The following is a 17,615-nucleotide window of genomic DNA, read 5'->3' as shown; positions in this document are numbered from 1 at the left end:
TATTATTATTGGCTACACTGTTTTTATTTTAGAGCTTACAGTTCCTGAAAGCATGCTGTTGAATTTGAAATAGATATCCCTTCTAGTTTAACAATAAGCTAATCAGTTGAACCAAACCCAAATAATATTATCTATCCAACTATAATTGTATTTTCTTTACATTGGCAACTGTCTACTATCATCAAAATCTTTTACTATGACTATAGGGCAACATCTCTAAAGTAGAGCTAAAAGTAAGGGTTTTATAAAATGATTTTTAAAAATATGTCAAAACAATAAGAATTCACTATTTATTATAAAACTGAGTTAATATCTTTCTAATTGCCCTGTTGATTGTCTTATTAAAAGGAAAAAAAAAAACATATTTTACGAGCTGGAACAACAAAACAATCCCTTTCAATATGACTGGTCCAAGTAATCAACTTTTAATGTATAAACCCATCCCCAGTATTTTTTTTTTGTTTGTTTGTTTTGTTTTGTTTTTTCCTTTGGTGTAAGTTTGGTCTCCTGACAGGCTTTGTGTAAGTGGCTTTTTCTTTTAATTAGAAAGTAGTTTTGTTTGCATCTTTTTTTTTTTTTTATCAGTAAAGGCAGACTCAACATCAGAAATTCCTGTCATTCCCTACATATGCAGAATGTACTGGTAATTCTTTCCCAGTTTCCTATTTGTTGCTGTACTACAGAATGAGACATCAATGAACAGAACACTGCGCAGAAGCAATAATGACCCCTTTGAGAGGTGAAGTTCAGGAGGGACATGTCTACAGGTTTTACGGCAGAGTTTTGTCAGAACAACAGCTGGCCACTGTTGGAATTCTGCACCTCGATGCACCAACCAGCTTCTTCACCTGGATTAGGGCTTTACTGTCCATCTGTCGGGCGTCAGCTTACATTTAAGCCCTGCCATATCACAGGTTCAAACCCAGCCAACAGTGCCAGCAGGCAGCGTAGCTTCTCAATAACACAAGGTTAACAATTTTGTTCAAATTCATCCAGGACAGTGTGAGACAGATCTTACTACCACTTGCTAAAGGTCAAAAAAACTTGCATTTAGTCATGGTGTCACTTTTAGTTTATGCTTTAATACCTGCAATGCTACTTGCAGTTAGAAAGCCAATAAGCATCTTAGAAGTGATTAAAGTGATAGCAGAAAGAGAATAAAACACTTTTGTCAACTTACACAAAAATATAAATTTGCAAATTATACAAAGAAAATATGACTGGAATTACTTATGCTTGATACCACTAATAGGCATCATATGAAATTGTAAACACTGGGGACAAGAGTGTGAGGGCATGTTAAAGAAGAGTAAATAGGTGGTGAAGTAAGATTCCAGTCCTTGGTCTGGCCATTAAGGATTAGACGGGCAGCTGACTAAGCGGTTTGCAGAGGCATGGGCTTTAAAGGCTTTTAACACTTTGTGCTACAGATAAGGTCAGCATCATCTTACGGATTTCCAGGAAGCTTAAAGGTATTTAACAATGGTATTTAACAAGGCTCAGAAGTGATATCTTCTGACAGGTAAACTAAAATGTGACTCGGATTACTCTGTGATGATTAGGACTTAATGACACTGATACATGCATATTCTCGAATGTGCTAATTGTTAAAAAAGGAATGATAAGATATGGAAAAGAAAATAATTTCTAGCTTGCTACAGTGCAGATGTTAAAGTTTAACGTGAACCTTTTTTTACATGAACTGGCTGAATGTTTCGGTTACTGTGTTATGATTGTAGTGCTGTACTGTTAGCTTCAGTGTGTCGAGAATCTGAAGACCATCTTTCCTTCATCTACCTGCTCTTTCTTGGGTTTTGAAAATTATTTTAAAATTGGGCTCTATATCAAAACCATAAAATGTCATATTAAACTTTACTTAATTATAGCGACTTGGACCGTGTTTTAATGCTACACTGAACTGCCTACACCTACTCCATTGTAACAGGGCACCATCTACTTTACGTATGAAGCAACATCTTCAGCATCCCAGCGGATCCTGGCATAAAGGCATTAATCTCTCTATTCATTGATCTAGTTATTACTGGTCTTGGACCAGTGAGTCCTCATTTATTGAGCCCCACTGTCTTATTTCTCTTACATATTCATTCTTTTGAGCAGCACACCCCCTCTCACTTCACCTCAATTAATGTAATTCTGTGGGAGCTCACTGGAGTGCTGATTCGAATGAAGAACACATTCAGAATACATGCCTGTGAGGGGATGATAACACCAGATCATTAACAAAACAGAGCTGCAAATGTTTACCCATGGATAGCATTCTTCATCTTAATGTGTCCATATCTTTTCATGTTTCATTGCATATTTGCTGCTGAAGCCGTGTGCTATAAATTGTAAATTGTGCTGCAAATGACTTAGATGCATCTAAGTCATAAAAATGCAATTTCATCAAAAACTTTACTTAAATATTCAAATTTCTTATTAATATTGCCCAATCACGTGCACTGTTGGGATGTATAGAAGAGTGCAGGGACTTGTTCGGAAGCCTTACTGCAATCCACAACCTGCTGAAGTTGTAGTCAAGGAGCTTTACCAACAGGGGATTATACTTTGAATATTTCTATGATTGTGTTAACGTGTCAGTGGCATTAGGGCTGGGCATAATAGCATCTCATTGAGTGATAGCCAATATGTGATATATCCCCACAATGTAGGCCAACAGATAGAGTCTGAGCCTGTCATGAGGCCATTTTTTTTTTCACTTTTCATAGACTTCTTGCGATGTCCTATGACACACTATGTCACTCACAGGCCACTTACTTAATCAGTGTACATTAAGGAACAAGAAATATTAAGTATATCCAGAGGCAGCATGAAGCACAGCAGGTTCCGGTGCAGGTCTCTGAATTCAGACAAATTCTCAACTGTTTCTGGCATCACTTGATTACAGATGGTATCATCAAATCCCCAATCTGAACTTTGACCTCAGAGCGAATAAAATGAAATTGAGCAAAGTAAATCTAACCCATTTTTTCATGATTCTACTGTCCAGTTGACTATGGGCTCACTGGGGTAAAAATTATCAGTGGCTGGTGGCCACAATAGTAGTAACAGGTTACCCCATAATTAACTGTCAAGCTGGATATCACTGATTTTTTCTTTCTACACTATCAATCTGTCAAATGTATTGTGGTCCACTGAATCTGCTGAAATATAAAGGTGCATTATCCATCTTCACAGACCTCCTGGGCATCTGGAAGAACAATCACATAACCACTCAGAAATTGACTTTTTTCTTTTTTGGTGGCTTTTGTGTGCCTCACAGAGAGACAGAAAGATTGGGAGACAGAGACGGGGAATGACACGCAATACAGAGACCAGGATGGGTTAATGTAGTGAGAACTTAGCCTTGGCATCTGAGTCGCATGCTATACCAGATGAGGTGCTGGGGATCCTAAAGACTAATTTAGAAGAAGAGATAAAACTGCATACCACTGGGAATATTCACTGTATTGTGACAACAGTGATCACACATTGACAGGCATTTCCCAGGGACATGTCTAAAGAGGAGTGCAAATTATATGTGAAAAAAATTTTTTCAGCCTGTTTTTTCTTTACATTTTTTACCTCTTATTTTCATCCAACTCCTTGTGTGGTAATATAGTTCAAAATTGTTGTAGCATTAATGCTGATCACATGCTCTTTTTTTGTTTGTTTGTAAATGGGTGTTCTGCTATGACACAAATGGATCATTTCATTGCTGTTAGAAAGGATAGACTCACGCTAACCAGTGGAATCAAATCAAACAGGTTTTGTTTCCTGTCTTGTACATATGTATCTCTCCATTTCTAATTCACTGATGGTCTATATTTTAACTGTGAGCAACTGTCATCCATAGCACATACGTCATAGTTGCCACCATTTTTATCTTTGATTGTATCATTTTGTTACTGTTGCTCCACCCTCACACAGCAAACCCTCACACAGCAAATTTACATTTTAAGTAATAGGAAGAAAAAGACTTCAAAATACCACACTAAACCACGGATGTGCTCAGAAAAAGTTGTTACAACACAGCATGACTTGGATTACAGAAATATGTTGTTAATTCCACTAGACACGTCTCTTTGCTTTATGTCACGGAGACAGCATTGACTGATTGATTATTTGTAAGGTTTAGTGTAGATATGTTCAGGACTCCACAGCGTACACCAAGAGGGTATACAGTAGTGAAAGATGTATGTAGATTACTAGAATGATTTTGCCTTTGATTTTCTTCCTTGGATCAGTATTTTTATTCATATAACAAGGTCTCATGGACGACTGTGTATTTACAGGAGCTGCTCGGATTTAAAATACCTTTTGAAACTCTGCACTGGCAAGTTCAAGATGCAGAATTTATAATTGCATGCACATACCTTATTCCTTGTAACCTCTATTCATCTTTAGTCTGTTCATGAATATTGCAGCAGGACACACTCTCTCTACTCTTCTCTGTTCTGTTAGCATTTGTGTCGCATCAGAATGTTGTCCTTTTAGCACATGCAGTTGTTGAACTTGCCAACTGCCAGAAAATGCACATAATAACCAAAGAGAATTGTTCTGAGAGCTATTAATTCAGACTCCTGTTCTGAACATCTCCCACATATAATGTAAAATAGTAGAATTTTATCATTAAACTGCATGATGACAAATCAACTCATTGCTCAAGACTGTTAAAACTATTGTTTTAGCTCATATGTTTCAGTTTTTCACAATTTGCACTGTATTTGTCTTTTAACTGAACAGATCATCATGAACATTTTGCTATGTATCTGCGTCTCTCTAGGTAACCGATAAGATGGTGGGCAGGGAAGCGACTGGGCACAGCTACCTGGTGGCTTTCTGGCAGCCTATTCTGATTCTGATGCTGAGCACCGTTCTGTCTGGATCCACAACAGGCTGTCCATCCCGGTGTGATTGCAATGTTCAAGAGCGATCGGTGATGTGCCACCGCAAGAGACTCATAACAGTTCCTGAAGGCATTCCTGCAGAAACAAGACTGCTGGACCTCAGCAAGAACCGTATCAGAACCATTAACCCAGATGAGTTTGTCAACTGTCCCAACCTTGAACACCTGGAACTGAGTGAAAACACAATCTCCACTATTGAGCCTGGAGCATTCAACAACCTTTATGGCTTGCGAATATTGGGGCTACGTAGCAACAAGCTAAAGCTCATCCAGCTCGGTGTGTTCACAGGTCTGAGCAATCTTACACAGCTGGACATAAGTGAGAACAAGATTGTCATCCTGTTGGACTACATGTTCCAGGATTTGTATAACCTCCGCTCTTTAGAAGTGGGTGATAATGATCTGGTTTTCATCTCCCATCGAGCTTTTCATGGCCTAAGTAGTCTTGAGCACCTGAGTCTTGAGAAGTGCAACTTGTCTTCTGTGCCAACAGAGGCTTTTACCCACCTCCACAGTTTAATCACTCTCAGGCTGCGTCACCTCAATATCAATGTCATACGGGATTATTCTTTTAAACGGCTCTATCGGTTAAAAATATTGGAAATAGCAAATTGGCCATATTTGGATACGATGACCCCAAATTGCTTGTATGGATTAAATCTCACCTACCTGACGATTGCAAATGCCAACCTGACCACAATTCCTTATGTAGCCTTGCAGCACTTGGTTTATTTGCGCTTTCTCAATCTTTCATACAACCCTATCCATACCATTGAAGGAAATAAGCTCCATGATCTGCTGCGTCTGCTGGAATTTCACCTTGTGGGAGGCAGACTGGCAATGATTGAACCCTACTCTTTCCGAGGTCTAAACTACCTGAAAATACTAAATGTGTCTGGGAACTCGCTTAGTACTTTAGAGGAGTCTGCTTTCCATTCAGTTGGCAACCTGGAAACCCTGGCATTGTATGATAATCCCTTGGCCTGTGACTGTCGACTATTGTGGGTTTTCCGCCGGCGCTGGAGACTGAACTTCAACAGGCAGCAGCCCACCTGTGCCTCCCCTGAGTTCGTCCAAGGCAAAGAGTTCAAAGACTTCCCAGATGTTCTGCAGCCAAACTACTTCACGTGTCGCAAGTCTAGGATTAGGGATCGCAAACCTCAGCAAAAATTTGTTGACGAGGGAGCCATTGTTCATTTTGCTTGCCAAGCAGATGGGGATCCCGCTCCAGTGATAATGTGGCGATCTCCACAGAAAAAGTTTATCACCACCAAGATGATTGGAAGGCTGTCTGTGTTGCCAGATGGTACTCTCGAAGTGCGCTATGCCCAGATTCAAGACAACGGTACATATGTGTGTATAGCTAGCAACGCAGGTGGAAATGACACCTCTCTTGCACACCTTCATATTCATAGCTATTCGCCTGACTGGCCACACCAGCCCAACAAAACATTTGCTTTCATATCCAACCAGCCGACAGAAACTGGAGCTAATGATACAAGAGTCAATGCCCCTTTCCCATTCGACATAAAGACATTGATTATTGCAACTACAATGGGATTCATCTCCTTTCTTGGTGTCGTCCTCTTTTGCCTGGTACTGCTGTTCCTCTGGAGCAGAGGTAAAGGCAACACTAAACACAACATTGAGATTGAGTATGTGCCACGGAAATCAGACGCTGGCATGAGCAGCACCACAGTGGATGCTCCTCGCAAATTTAACATGAAAATGATCTAACAGAGCTGTGGAATTTATTAATTTTGAACTTTAAAATAAGACAAATGGTAAAGAAGACATTTCCTTTCCTCTCTTACAAACCTGTGGATCCTGGTCTGTTAACATAGAGTAAAATGTTCTTTCTCCTGACTGATGGACAAGGAATGAAACCACACCCAGTGTTACATGGCATCTGTGGTTTCCACAAGGCCTGTGGGGGCATTAATTGAAAATCAGATTTGTCATAGGCAGTTCTTATTCCTGTGGATTTCTAATGAGATAACTATATCACAAAAATAAAAATAAAACATTTTAAAAGCTAGAATGCGAGGGGCAGATCATATTTTGGCCGTCTCTGTTTTTTGTGCGTATTTTTTTTTTATTTCGTGTTTGCTTTATTCTGAAGTTAGGTGTTCTCTTATGAATGATATTTGTATGGGTTGTTGAGCACCTTAAACACTGGCCAATTCAAGTACATCTTCATCACTGTATATCATTGTGAATACTCCTGTGCCTCCTTTTTTTCTTTTCCATGGTTTTTCTGTGATTCAGGAAATTTATTGTGTCATATTATGAAAAAAACACAGCAAATTCTTCGAGAGACAAAACTGTTACTAACATCTGTAAAATGTTATCTTAATTTCACAGCACCCAATTCATAACCAAGAAAAAACAATTAACAGTCTGTAAAATCAGATTATAACCCTGTTAACGCAATGATGATTACAGCAGTAATTTGGTGCAAATTTTTGGCAATCGGTCCATTTTTACCGATCTAAAAAATCAGCTAAAAAAACAGCCAAAAGGTATATAAGAAAAATTGCATTTTTACACCGACAATATTCACATAAATAATTAATGCAAAAAAATGCATAAAATCATGTTAAATGTGAGTATTAAACATTTTTACATAATGGTTTGAAGTGAGTACTTAGCACCAGTGCCACTCAGTCCATTTTCAGATGTTACCCAGACAGTGCTCACAGATAGATTAAGGACCTGACACAAAAAGGAAATGAGAAAAGTGTTTGAAACCATGCTCTGTTCTCACAATAGATGCACCTATCCACAGCAGTTTTGCCATCCAAAAGAATGGTTGACTCTGGCACTTAAGTACTTACTCCTAAGCTTTTAAATAGCATTTCAAAAAAACTTATGTAATAGTATTAGTTTGTGCTCAACATGATTAGATGGAATAAAACTTGCGGTGCTCACGCTTTGGATATGATGTGCTCCTCAAGCTGTAAGAACATTTCTGTCATTTCTTTCTTGATTTTTTTTTTTAATTTAATGAAATTAATGCTTTATTCATGACAATACTGCCTCCCCCAGCAAAGCCATGGAAAAATTACCTTCCAGAATCATTTATATGTTCGTTTTTTCCTAGAAATGTGCATTTATTTGTCAGGGGGAAAAACTGCAGCATATTATGCTCCCACTTGGTTCTGCAAATAAAATCAAAAGTTACCTTTTCAAGTACACACTGTTGTACAGCCGGGCTTTGAAAACATGTGAGGATAAAGGCCAAGTTATCTATGATGGATGACATTGCATATTACATCACAGTAATGGCTGGAAGTAAGAACTGAATATGCAGATGGTTGAAGTGACACAGATGGTTTCACCCATGGAGCAATCTGAAGCAGCTTTGGTGTAATCCGTTTTGCATAAAGGAGAAAAAAACAAAACAAAACAAAACAAAAAAAAAAACGCTGGATATGGCTCATGGTTCTCCCTCTTGCTGATTATGAATGCTCTCTTTGTTCAAAGTGTGGCAACTGTACCTAGCCTTTTTTTTTTCCTTCCTAAGTGGTTTGGGAAGTTCTGATTTTGGTATATGTTATTCCTTTTTTTGATTTTGACCATGGACTATACTGACCATGTAGTCCAAGCCAACTTTTTACAAAAAAAATATATATACTAAAAAAGAAATCTATGGAAAATACATTCAAATTGTTCTGTGCAATAAAGGTAATATGCAGATTTTTTTTTTAATTAACAAAATTTTGTTGATGTTGAATTGTTGAGAATATGGTATGTTGTATTAAACAATCTATGGACTTTTGTAAAAAAAAAAAAGTGATGCTTTTATCTTGGTTTTAAAGTTTCAATTGTTTTTTCTTATAGAAATAATATATATGTCATAGCTATGTATCGGTAGATTCAGCTCAGATATATGTACTGATGACTTTTCAGGTGCTGAAGCTCCTCATCACTTATGTAAAATTGCCACAATTTCCATTAATTATTTCATTTACAAGCTACCAGATTCTTTTTTTTTTTCATTTTTTAATTTAGCATAATTTTCTAAACTTCTGTTTACCAAGTATATGTGTATCAGTGGCCAAATGAGGAACTTAATGTTTGATTTTTTTCAATTGAATAGCTCATTACATGATGATTCAGACTGAAGGGAAATTTAATATCATATATTTCAGTGCTAATTACTTGTTTACAGGGAAAATTGTAGTCCAATTGTTCATTTGCCTAGCTTCTAAACATTTATTAACCACCATTAGTAAAGGTTCACTGGCACTGTGTTGCATATTGGAAATATTTTTAATTTACTCTGCACAATTGTAATTTTAAAAGAGACAAAGTCATCAGCTAGGGAACTTCGAAATATAACCAAATACTGGCTGTTTCACTTTGAGTAACACTATTATTCTGTGATATGTCTTAGAAAAACAGTAGCAAATTAGGTTGCCCTTTGACGATTATGGGAAATGACCAAGGATACGACTAGGACAGCCTGGTTTCATAAAATACTTCTGTCCTTCAGTGAGTTTGAATCTCTGTCCCATTCCCTTTTATTCCATATCTTTGCTGCCTTTTAGGACTCCGTGGGGACTTTTGACATTCTTTTTTTCCTCAAGCTGTATCAAAGCATGCTCATTTATCTTCTGACTCAAAAACAGACAGGCAGAATAGAAGAGGAAAGAAGCTATTCTTGAGGCCCAAGAGCTCCAGGGAGTAATGGAGACATCCATTGTTTTCATTCCTCAGATATTAGATCTGTGCTTAAAATTCTAGGTCAGGAACAGGCTGATGGATTCTGACACCATGCGACAAGTTGTCTTTCCTCAACTGAGCATGAAAATATAGACACACCTCTGGGTCTTCCTTGCACTCATCCAAATCCACGCTCTTAACAACATCTGGGAAACACAGCATGTAAGCAAACAAAAGTGGGAATTTGCTGTTGGCTGCACTTCTATCAGAAAGTAGAAGCTTCAGATGCCTAAAATAAAAAGCAAGTCATTTGAGATTTTTATGTTGATGTGGAATCTAAACTCATGGCAGGTCGCTGTCTCTCATATTCATATCAAAGGATGAAAACATCTCTTATTATATGTGTTTCTATATTATACCTATTTCTGAATCTATTTCAGTCACTCTCAGTCAAACCATACACAGTCCTGATTAAAATCGATTCTAAATCCTATATGTGATATTTCATAAAATATTCCAATTCAATAATTAACAAAGTACACATGGGACAACCACTGTACTTTTAATTTGATTTAAAATGGAAAAAGGTTACATCTTAAAATGTATTTAAATCAAATTAAATTAATAATGAATAAACTGAATAATAATTTTAAGGACGACGTACCCAACAGTGTTACAAATGTTATATTGTAGTAATAAGTCTCTTGAACCCTCTAATCATTTAAACATATGCTTAAAATATACACAGTTTTTTTACATTGAGTGAAAGTATAGTATGTGAAATAACCAGGCTTAAAATAAAACACTACCATAACTTGAGGCAAAGCTAGCAAAACAGAGTTAAAGCTAGCAAAACAGTAAATAGATCTTCGTTGGTTATCCGTTGGTTAACAGCATTGACAAATAGCACCATTTTCAAACATATGAATGAATTGAAGAACTGAAATATATTACTTCTTCTGTAGTCATCATCAAAGTGTTCCCTATTAGCTAACTGTCCCTAGAAATGGAGGAACTTTATAGGACCATTCTTTTAGCAAAGAAGTAAAACACTATGAAAAAATGTCACTGCATAAACAACTATATTATTGGCAAATAATATAGGTCCGCGCCTCTAATTAAATCGATTTTAAAAAGCTCAGAAGCAAAGGCCAACATTTTGATTTAGAAAAAAAAAAGTATGAATATATTTCTAAAAGTCTTGAACACTGTGTGACATGGGCAACTCTATATATCTACAGATTAAAAGCATTAATGAAAAATGAAGGTGGTGACTCTGGAAAATAGAAAGTTTTGTATTTTTTCATGCGTTTATTTATTTATTTAATTTATTTCAGTTAACCACGTCATTTTTCATAGATACTAATTTTAGAGAACTGGTAGTGTCTCAGTCTGTTTATCGTACTTTTTTTAAATTAAAGCTGACATCCAGTCTTCATCATTGGGGCTTTCTTTGCTAAGGTGCTAAAGCAGCTATTACGACCTTTTTCACACTGCAGCCTCCTCTAGATTTCACAGCTTGGCCACGGTTGGTTATCAGGAAAAACGTATCAATGATGATAAATCACAAAGGTATGTTTATTTGCTAATGCTAGCTCTAATTTTTGGAATATGTTCTTTAAATGAAAATATTTTTAGAGGGTCTACAATTTTACCTTATAAGGTGCCTTTACTCAGAAGACCTGAATGCTTCAGGAACATATATGATTTTTATATTTAATCCTGTATAATGTACATAGAAAAAAGTGTACGAAGTTGAGAAAGTAGAAACTGCATTTACAAATGAAATGGCACAGGTTCTCAGAATAACCCTTAAGAGGCTCAGGGTCATGTGTAAAACTTGCCTCCAGATGGGGCAAGTTTTACACCAGATGGGGATAGGGATTGACTCTTCGGTCCCTTTCTGCACTCAAGTGTCGAAGACATATGTCCATGGATCTTATTGTTATGGACAGTCTGTGGTGAGCGCAGAAGTCCAATTACAAAACTCCACTCGGGCTCATATTCTGTTCAGCCCCTTCATGATCCTCCAGTTTCACTGTCATTGAAATTTTCCAGCAGGATAAAGGAGTCTCCTGCTGGGAGCAAAATTCAGTTTTCCAACCAGTGACTCCAAGAAGGCTCAAAGAAGGTACGCTGAGCTGTCAGTCAATGCACAAGTGCAAACTCCAGAGTGGAAAAGAGTCCAGGCCTTAACCAGGAAAATGGTTCCAGAACCCAGGTGTCCCTCAGCTTCATGTGCAGTTTTCTTCCCCACCAGAGCCATGCTATTCTGTTGAATGATCATAGTTGAATCAGTTGAATCATCATAATAATGATTATTTAATAGGCATCGCCAGCAATCTTTTTTTTTTTTTGCCAGATAAAGGTTTGTACTTTTAATGTGAACATGAAGTCTATACATAGGTATTTGAAAAGAACCAAGGCCAACCATTTCCTGGCTCTTCTAAGGGAACAAGGTAAGAGTCTCTTGTCTCATTTTAATGGAATTCTGTCAAAGCAGAAATGTCCTTTTTCAGCAATATATGGATTCCAGTATATGTAATATATGGTGACTTTTTTCCTTATAATTTCCAGAATTGTTTCGAAATTAGACATGAAAGCTTTTATAAGTGCAAATACAGAGTGGTAGATAAAATTAGAAAGAGAGTACTACAGAAAGCAGAGAATCTAGCAAAAAACAAAGAGGCAGCTTAAGTCCCATAACATTTTCTCTGAATATCCTCAGTAATTATAAGATGATCATCGTAAAAAGTGTGTTCCAAGTGGAGGCCTGTCTATTTATACTTCTAACAAAATATTAAGAATTTTCATATTTGTTTAATATGCCTTTAGTTGAATAGTGGGTGAGTCTTTGATCCTTCTGAGTTCAGGGGTTTATGTGTGGTGCGGCTCCCATGAGGAGACTTAGCTGTTGCTTTGATGTTTAGTAGAGTTCTGCATAGTCATAGTAAACACCACCCTGAGCCCTGCTATGTTAAAAACACTGGCTCCCCCCCACCCCACCCCCCAAACACACATACATACACACACACTTCCCACTGCGTTCTTTAAAAGGCTGCTTTGCTATTGTTTTACTGTTGTGGCCAGCTTGTGGCTATGAAACATGGACAAAGATGGCATCCAAAAAGTGCAATCTGTTGAGGCCCATTTTGGCCTGGACCATATGCCACAACCCACATCTCTGTAGGCGACTCAATCTAGCCTTCTTATTTATTTAACAACCCCATGAAAGAGTCATGAGTTCCCAGTTCAAAGAAATGTGACAGCAAAAAGACTGCATCTGTCTGCCATTAAAACCAGGTCTTTGGCAACCTGCTAAAATAAACCCAATGAAAGGAAATTTCTCTACTGAGCCTATCATTTGTCCTCACTTTATGGGGCAGCTGATTGTTTATAGGCAAATGCATTACCACAGTGATTTGGGCAATTATTATGCAGGTAAATAGGTAAGACGGTAAGGGGCCAATCCATCCTATAATTGTGTTCCATTTCCAATTCCCCTGCACAAGTCCTGAATATGCCGCTGTGAAATAATTGAGATCTCAGCTGCTGTTTCACCTTGAAGTGAGTAGCTATTCTGCAAATAATTTGGCTTCTGCCTACTTGCCTCAAGGACAGCAGGTTGCAGAAATTTGATGGGGTAGCTGAGGCAGGTGCTGTTGTGAGATAGACGATGTGATCTGATGAAACAGCATAGCCAGGCTGCTACTCCCATTTGTCAGCATTGTTTCAAGATATCTGCAGGTGAGTGCGGGTTTCATCTTTCATTATTTTCTCCATCTGTTTTCTGATATTGTGTTTTTGCCTGTCTGTAGTTTTTCAGAGGCCCTGCTATATGTTATTTCATTCATGTTGAAGGTTCAACATTTTGAACATAAGGACCACAAGAAAGATTTGTAGGAGGAGTGAAATAAAATAAATATGAGATATTTGGTAGGTCTTGTATAATCATATGGAACTGGCAATACATCTACTGGTCTTAAAGCTTTTAAGAGGCAGATTACAAGAATACTGGTGGGAAATTATGGTGTTTAATTCAAAATATGTTTACCTTTATCTCCAAAATATAGTATGTTTTCATCCCTATAGTTCAGCTCAGAGTCCATTTTTGTTACCTCAGGCATTATAGTGTATTATAGTTTTAGGCATAAAATGATAACGACCTGTAGGCTAATATAAACATGTCGAATCAAAGGGGTGAGCCTTTCAGGGGCGATCGTGGCTCAAGAGTTGGGAGTTCGCCTTGTAATCGGAAGGTTGCCGGTTCGAGCCCCGGCTTGGACAGTCTCGGTCGTTGTGTCCTTGGGCAAGACACTTCACCCGTTGCCTACTGGTGGTGGTCAGAGGGCCCGGTGGCGCCAGTGTCCGGCAGCCTCGCCTCTGTCAGTGCGCCCCAGGGTGGCTGTGGCTACATTGTAGCTTGCCATCACCAGTGTGTGAATGGGTGGATGACAGGTTGTGTAAAGCGCTTTGGGGTCCTTAGGGACTAGAAAGCGCTATACAAATACAGGCCATTTATATTTTGACTTGAATTTGAAGCTTAATTAACAACAAATTAATTTCATTGAACTATAAATCAATGAGTTTGTATATGAAAGTCCTGTTTAAGAAATGATAATAATAATAATTGTAATTTATTTAAAGCAGACTAAAACAGCATTATGTATGCATTCTATAGCTAACTGTTCTTTCAGTCTCTTTAGCATTTAGTTAATCAGCTAATGTTATTGACTGACTTTCACTTGTTCACTAACTAATGTTCCCATATGTAGTGCAATCCCAGAGAAGACAGGAAGAACAACAATTAACAAAGTACATCTTGGTGATGTTCCAAGTATCTTGCCTTTGCTCAAGGAACCAGGATCCAGGTTCTGAACAAGTTCAAATTTTTTAGATAGTTTGGAACTGTCATCTACAATATGAAGCTGCTAGCACTTGGAAGCTCATTGGGGCATATCAAACATTTAAAATTTTAATAGACAGACTGATTTGTATATTACAGTTCTGAGCCAAACAGTTCATGAACACTTGATAGAAGTGCATGAAATGCACGTGGCTTGTGTTCTACAAACAAACAATTCCCTCAGCACAGCTGTTCCCACTCAGTGGCATGCTTTGCAAATGCCTCATATTCAACTATGAATTAAAATAATGATGGGTTGTGTTCAAAATTGTGTCATCATTATGATAAAGTGTGCTCCCTGTATTAGAGGTGCATATAGGCATCGATGTAGAAAGGAAAGGACTCCATATACATTGATGTTAATTACAGGTCATTCTCAAATGAGCTGATCTATTCAGAATCACTTATTTTTGACAGCGGTATTATTATTACATGGAGTGTGCATTATCAAATAAAGCAATTTCCTAGAACAGTTACTAATTATCTCCAGAGGTAATAACTGTATGACAGGGTAACTTTAAAAGGCCAATTCATATCTTAAAATTCTCATAGAGAAATGTTCAGGCGTACTTGACAATACAAAGGGAGCTGTGATCAATCCAGTTGTTCTCTATGACCCAAATCCCTCAGAGAAAAAAGGGTGGATAACACAAACAAGTTGAATGTCTCAGCAATGACTTTCTCTCTTTGCAAAGCCCTGGGGATGATCAATACAACAATGGCAAGGCACCACACAGCTGCAAAGATATTACAAATCTAAGCTGTTTTGGCTTTTTTAGCAGTCTCACTGCAGGAGTGCACAAAAGAATTTTCTCTTATTCAGTGGGACAGAATTGCCCAGCTTTGCTCAGCTTTCAATTATTTAAAAGGGGTGACAAGGAAGAAGATGAGGGTGAGAAAATCCTGTTTCTCTCAAATTACACCATAGAGGAAACCTCCAGAGATGCCTCAGTTGTCTTATAAAATAATACAGAGTTCTCTGAAATATTTTTCTTTGTCTTTTTTATGGCTTTCAGTCATTATATGACTATGAAACTGAATTATTATTAGTAATAGTAGTAGTAGAAGTGGCAGTAGTAATATTGTTATCAAAACCATACCAATTTCACCCTTATTGAAGGTATATGAGTTATCATATGTTAAAACAAAGCAGAGCCTCTGTCAGTGCCTAGGTTTTATATATCAGGACAGAATAAATAGCTAGTCCTTACCTCAAACAAACAAAAATATATGACATATTCCATAAATAAAAGTTAGCCAAAAATGCAGAAGCACTGTGTGAAAAAAGAAATAGACCTCAGTAGCTTGCAGAACCATTTATAGCAAGACAAACTTAAAGTAGTCATTTTATGGACGTCTCTCACATCACTAGAGGAATTTTGGCCCACTCTTTTTTTACAATGTTGTTTCACTTTATTGAGGTTTGTGGTTTGCGGACATTTGCTAATCAACAGCTTTCTTCAGGTCCCGCCACAGCATTTTAATCAGGTTGAGATTTGGACTTTGTAGATTCACATTTTTCAGCTCCTTAAAGTACTTCTTCCATCTTCTCACCACACTCTCATCACTTGTCAGCACATTTCCATCTCTACTCTTAACCACTCTAACCTACTGCACATCCTTTCCAGCTCGATCTCTCAGCGCGGTTAATCAATACAAGTCCTTTTCTCCTTCCTTAATGTGCAATGACATTTGCAACTTACTGTAAGCCTTTTCCTTTACTTTTGCCATGTCTCTGTTTGTTATACATGCAATCCCTCAGTAGTCTGTCTACTTTCTTCATTTCCCTGACTATCCCTTTTTATACTTTATATAGATAATACATAATGTCAAAACACATTAAGTACAAAAAGGTTACAACTCTGCACCAAAGATGTTCATTTGTATTACAGACAGTACTTCCTTCTAAGGAAACACAAAATCATCTCTGGCAGGTTGGTTCTGCAAGTTGGACAAGCACAATGCAAATCTCTCTGTGGCGCGTCGCCTTCATTCACAGAGTGAATTGCTGCTTTTTTTCTATTTCACATAATTGATTCTCTGCAGAGTTTGCATCTTTAAAAAGGACAATATTAGTAAGCTGCACTCACATTTAGGTCCTTTTTTTGTTAAAATTTAATAGGTTCATGTATCATGCACACAAAATTGTGGATCGGATATGAAGTTTTCTCACATTTGAACAAAGATGCATTTTTTTTTTAATTCATTCTCCCTTTGTTCACAGATGAGCTTTGTGGCTCTTGATTTAGTGGTTTCACTGACTTGATCTGTGCTGTGATCTGCCTACAGATGGTAATCTAGCGGTCATCCTTGGAATAATTTCTGTCTCAAGAAACTTTTGTTTAAGCGTGGACCACGTTATAAATGACATGAGGTTCAAGGAACCACCTAGTATTATCACCTGAAATTACAGACTACATGATTACATAAAGTCTTGTCACACAATACACTATATATAAGAAAGGCCTCCCGTCATGTCATATTTTTTCCTTTTTGCTGATATAAAGAGAAAGATCATGTAGCACTTACGTGGAGTTATACACAGTACCAATGGATAATAACCAAGGTAATGAGAATTTTGGGCTAGTATCAGAAGATTAAGAACGACTCTTAGAGCTCTGGTACATGATTGGCAGAGAAACCAGACAAACACAGTTGTGTGGCTTAAAAGTACTTTAGTGATGTTGTAACCAACACTGAATTACAACAGGTTTTAACAGAACTTCAAGTATAATTTTTTTTCCCCAAAGTAGCAAAAAAAAAAAAAAAATTGAATAAAAATAAAAATGTGCCCCGGCTCGGACAGTCTCAGTCGTTGTGTCCTTGGGCAAGACACTTCACCTACCGCCTACTGGTGTTGGCCAGAAGGGCCGATGGCGCGATATGGCAGCCTCGCTTCTGTCAGTCTGCCCCAGGGCAGCTGTGGCTACAACTGTAGCTGCCTCCACCAGTGTGTGAGCTCGAGAGGATGTGGAGGGTGAAGGTAACGGTGGTCCCCGTGGTAACCGGAGCACTAGGTGCGGTTTCAATAACATGTAAACAAAAGGACTCAGTCTACAGATAGGAGTATTACAATAGATGTGCTTAATCCAGCTTGTACCATAGGCCTATTAGTAGAAGTGGAAATATACT

At 37.7% G+C, this 17,615-nt stretch overlaps 1 protein-coding gene across 2 annotated transcripts in view; it reads left to right on the top strand.

Moving 5' to 3' along the window:
* Positions 1-11,015, top strand: part of lingo1a (leucine rich repeat and Ig domain containing 1a) — a 126,999-nt gene extending 115,984 nt beyond the window's left edge. For both annotated transcript variants that reach the window (XM_085462446.1, XM_085462445.1), the window contains one exon: positions 4,787-11,015. In XM_085462446.1, coding sequence (XP_085318572.1) covers positions 4,799-6,646 — 1,848 coding nt within the window. In that variant the 5' untranslated portion in view covers positions 4,787-4,798 and the 3' untranslated portion in view covers positions 6,647-11,015. The remainder of the gene's footprint in view (positions 1-4,786) is intronic.
* Positions 11,016-17,615: the final 6,600 nt, after the last annotated feature.

Source organism: Copadichromis virginalis, linkage group LG7, assembly GCF_057382275.1.
Source record: "Copadichromis virginalis isolate Kocher_CV1m ecotype Utaka linkage group LG7, C_Virginalis_male_GT1.1, whole genome shotgun sequence".
Taxonomy (NCBI): Eukaryota; Metazoa; Chordata; class Actinopteri; order Cichliformes; family Cichlidae; genus Copadichromis; species Copadichromis virginalis.
The sequence above is the reverse complement of the archived record's forward strand: the minus strand, read 5'-3'. Positions and strand labels throughout refer to the sequence as shown.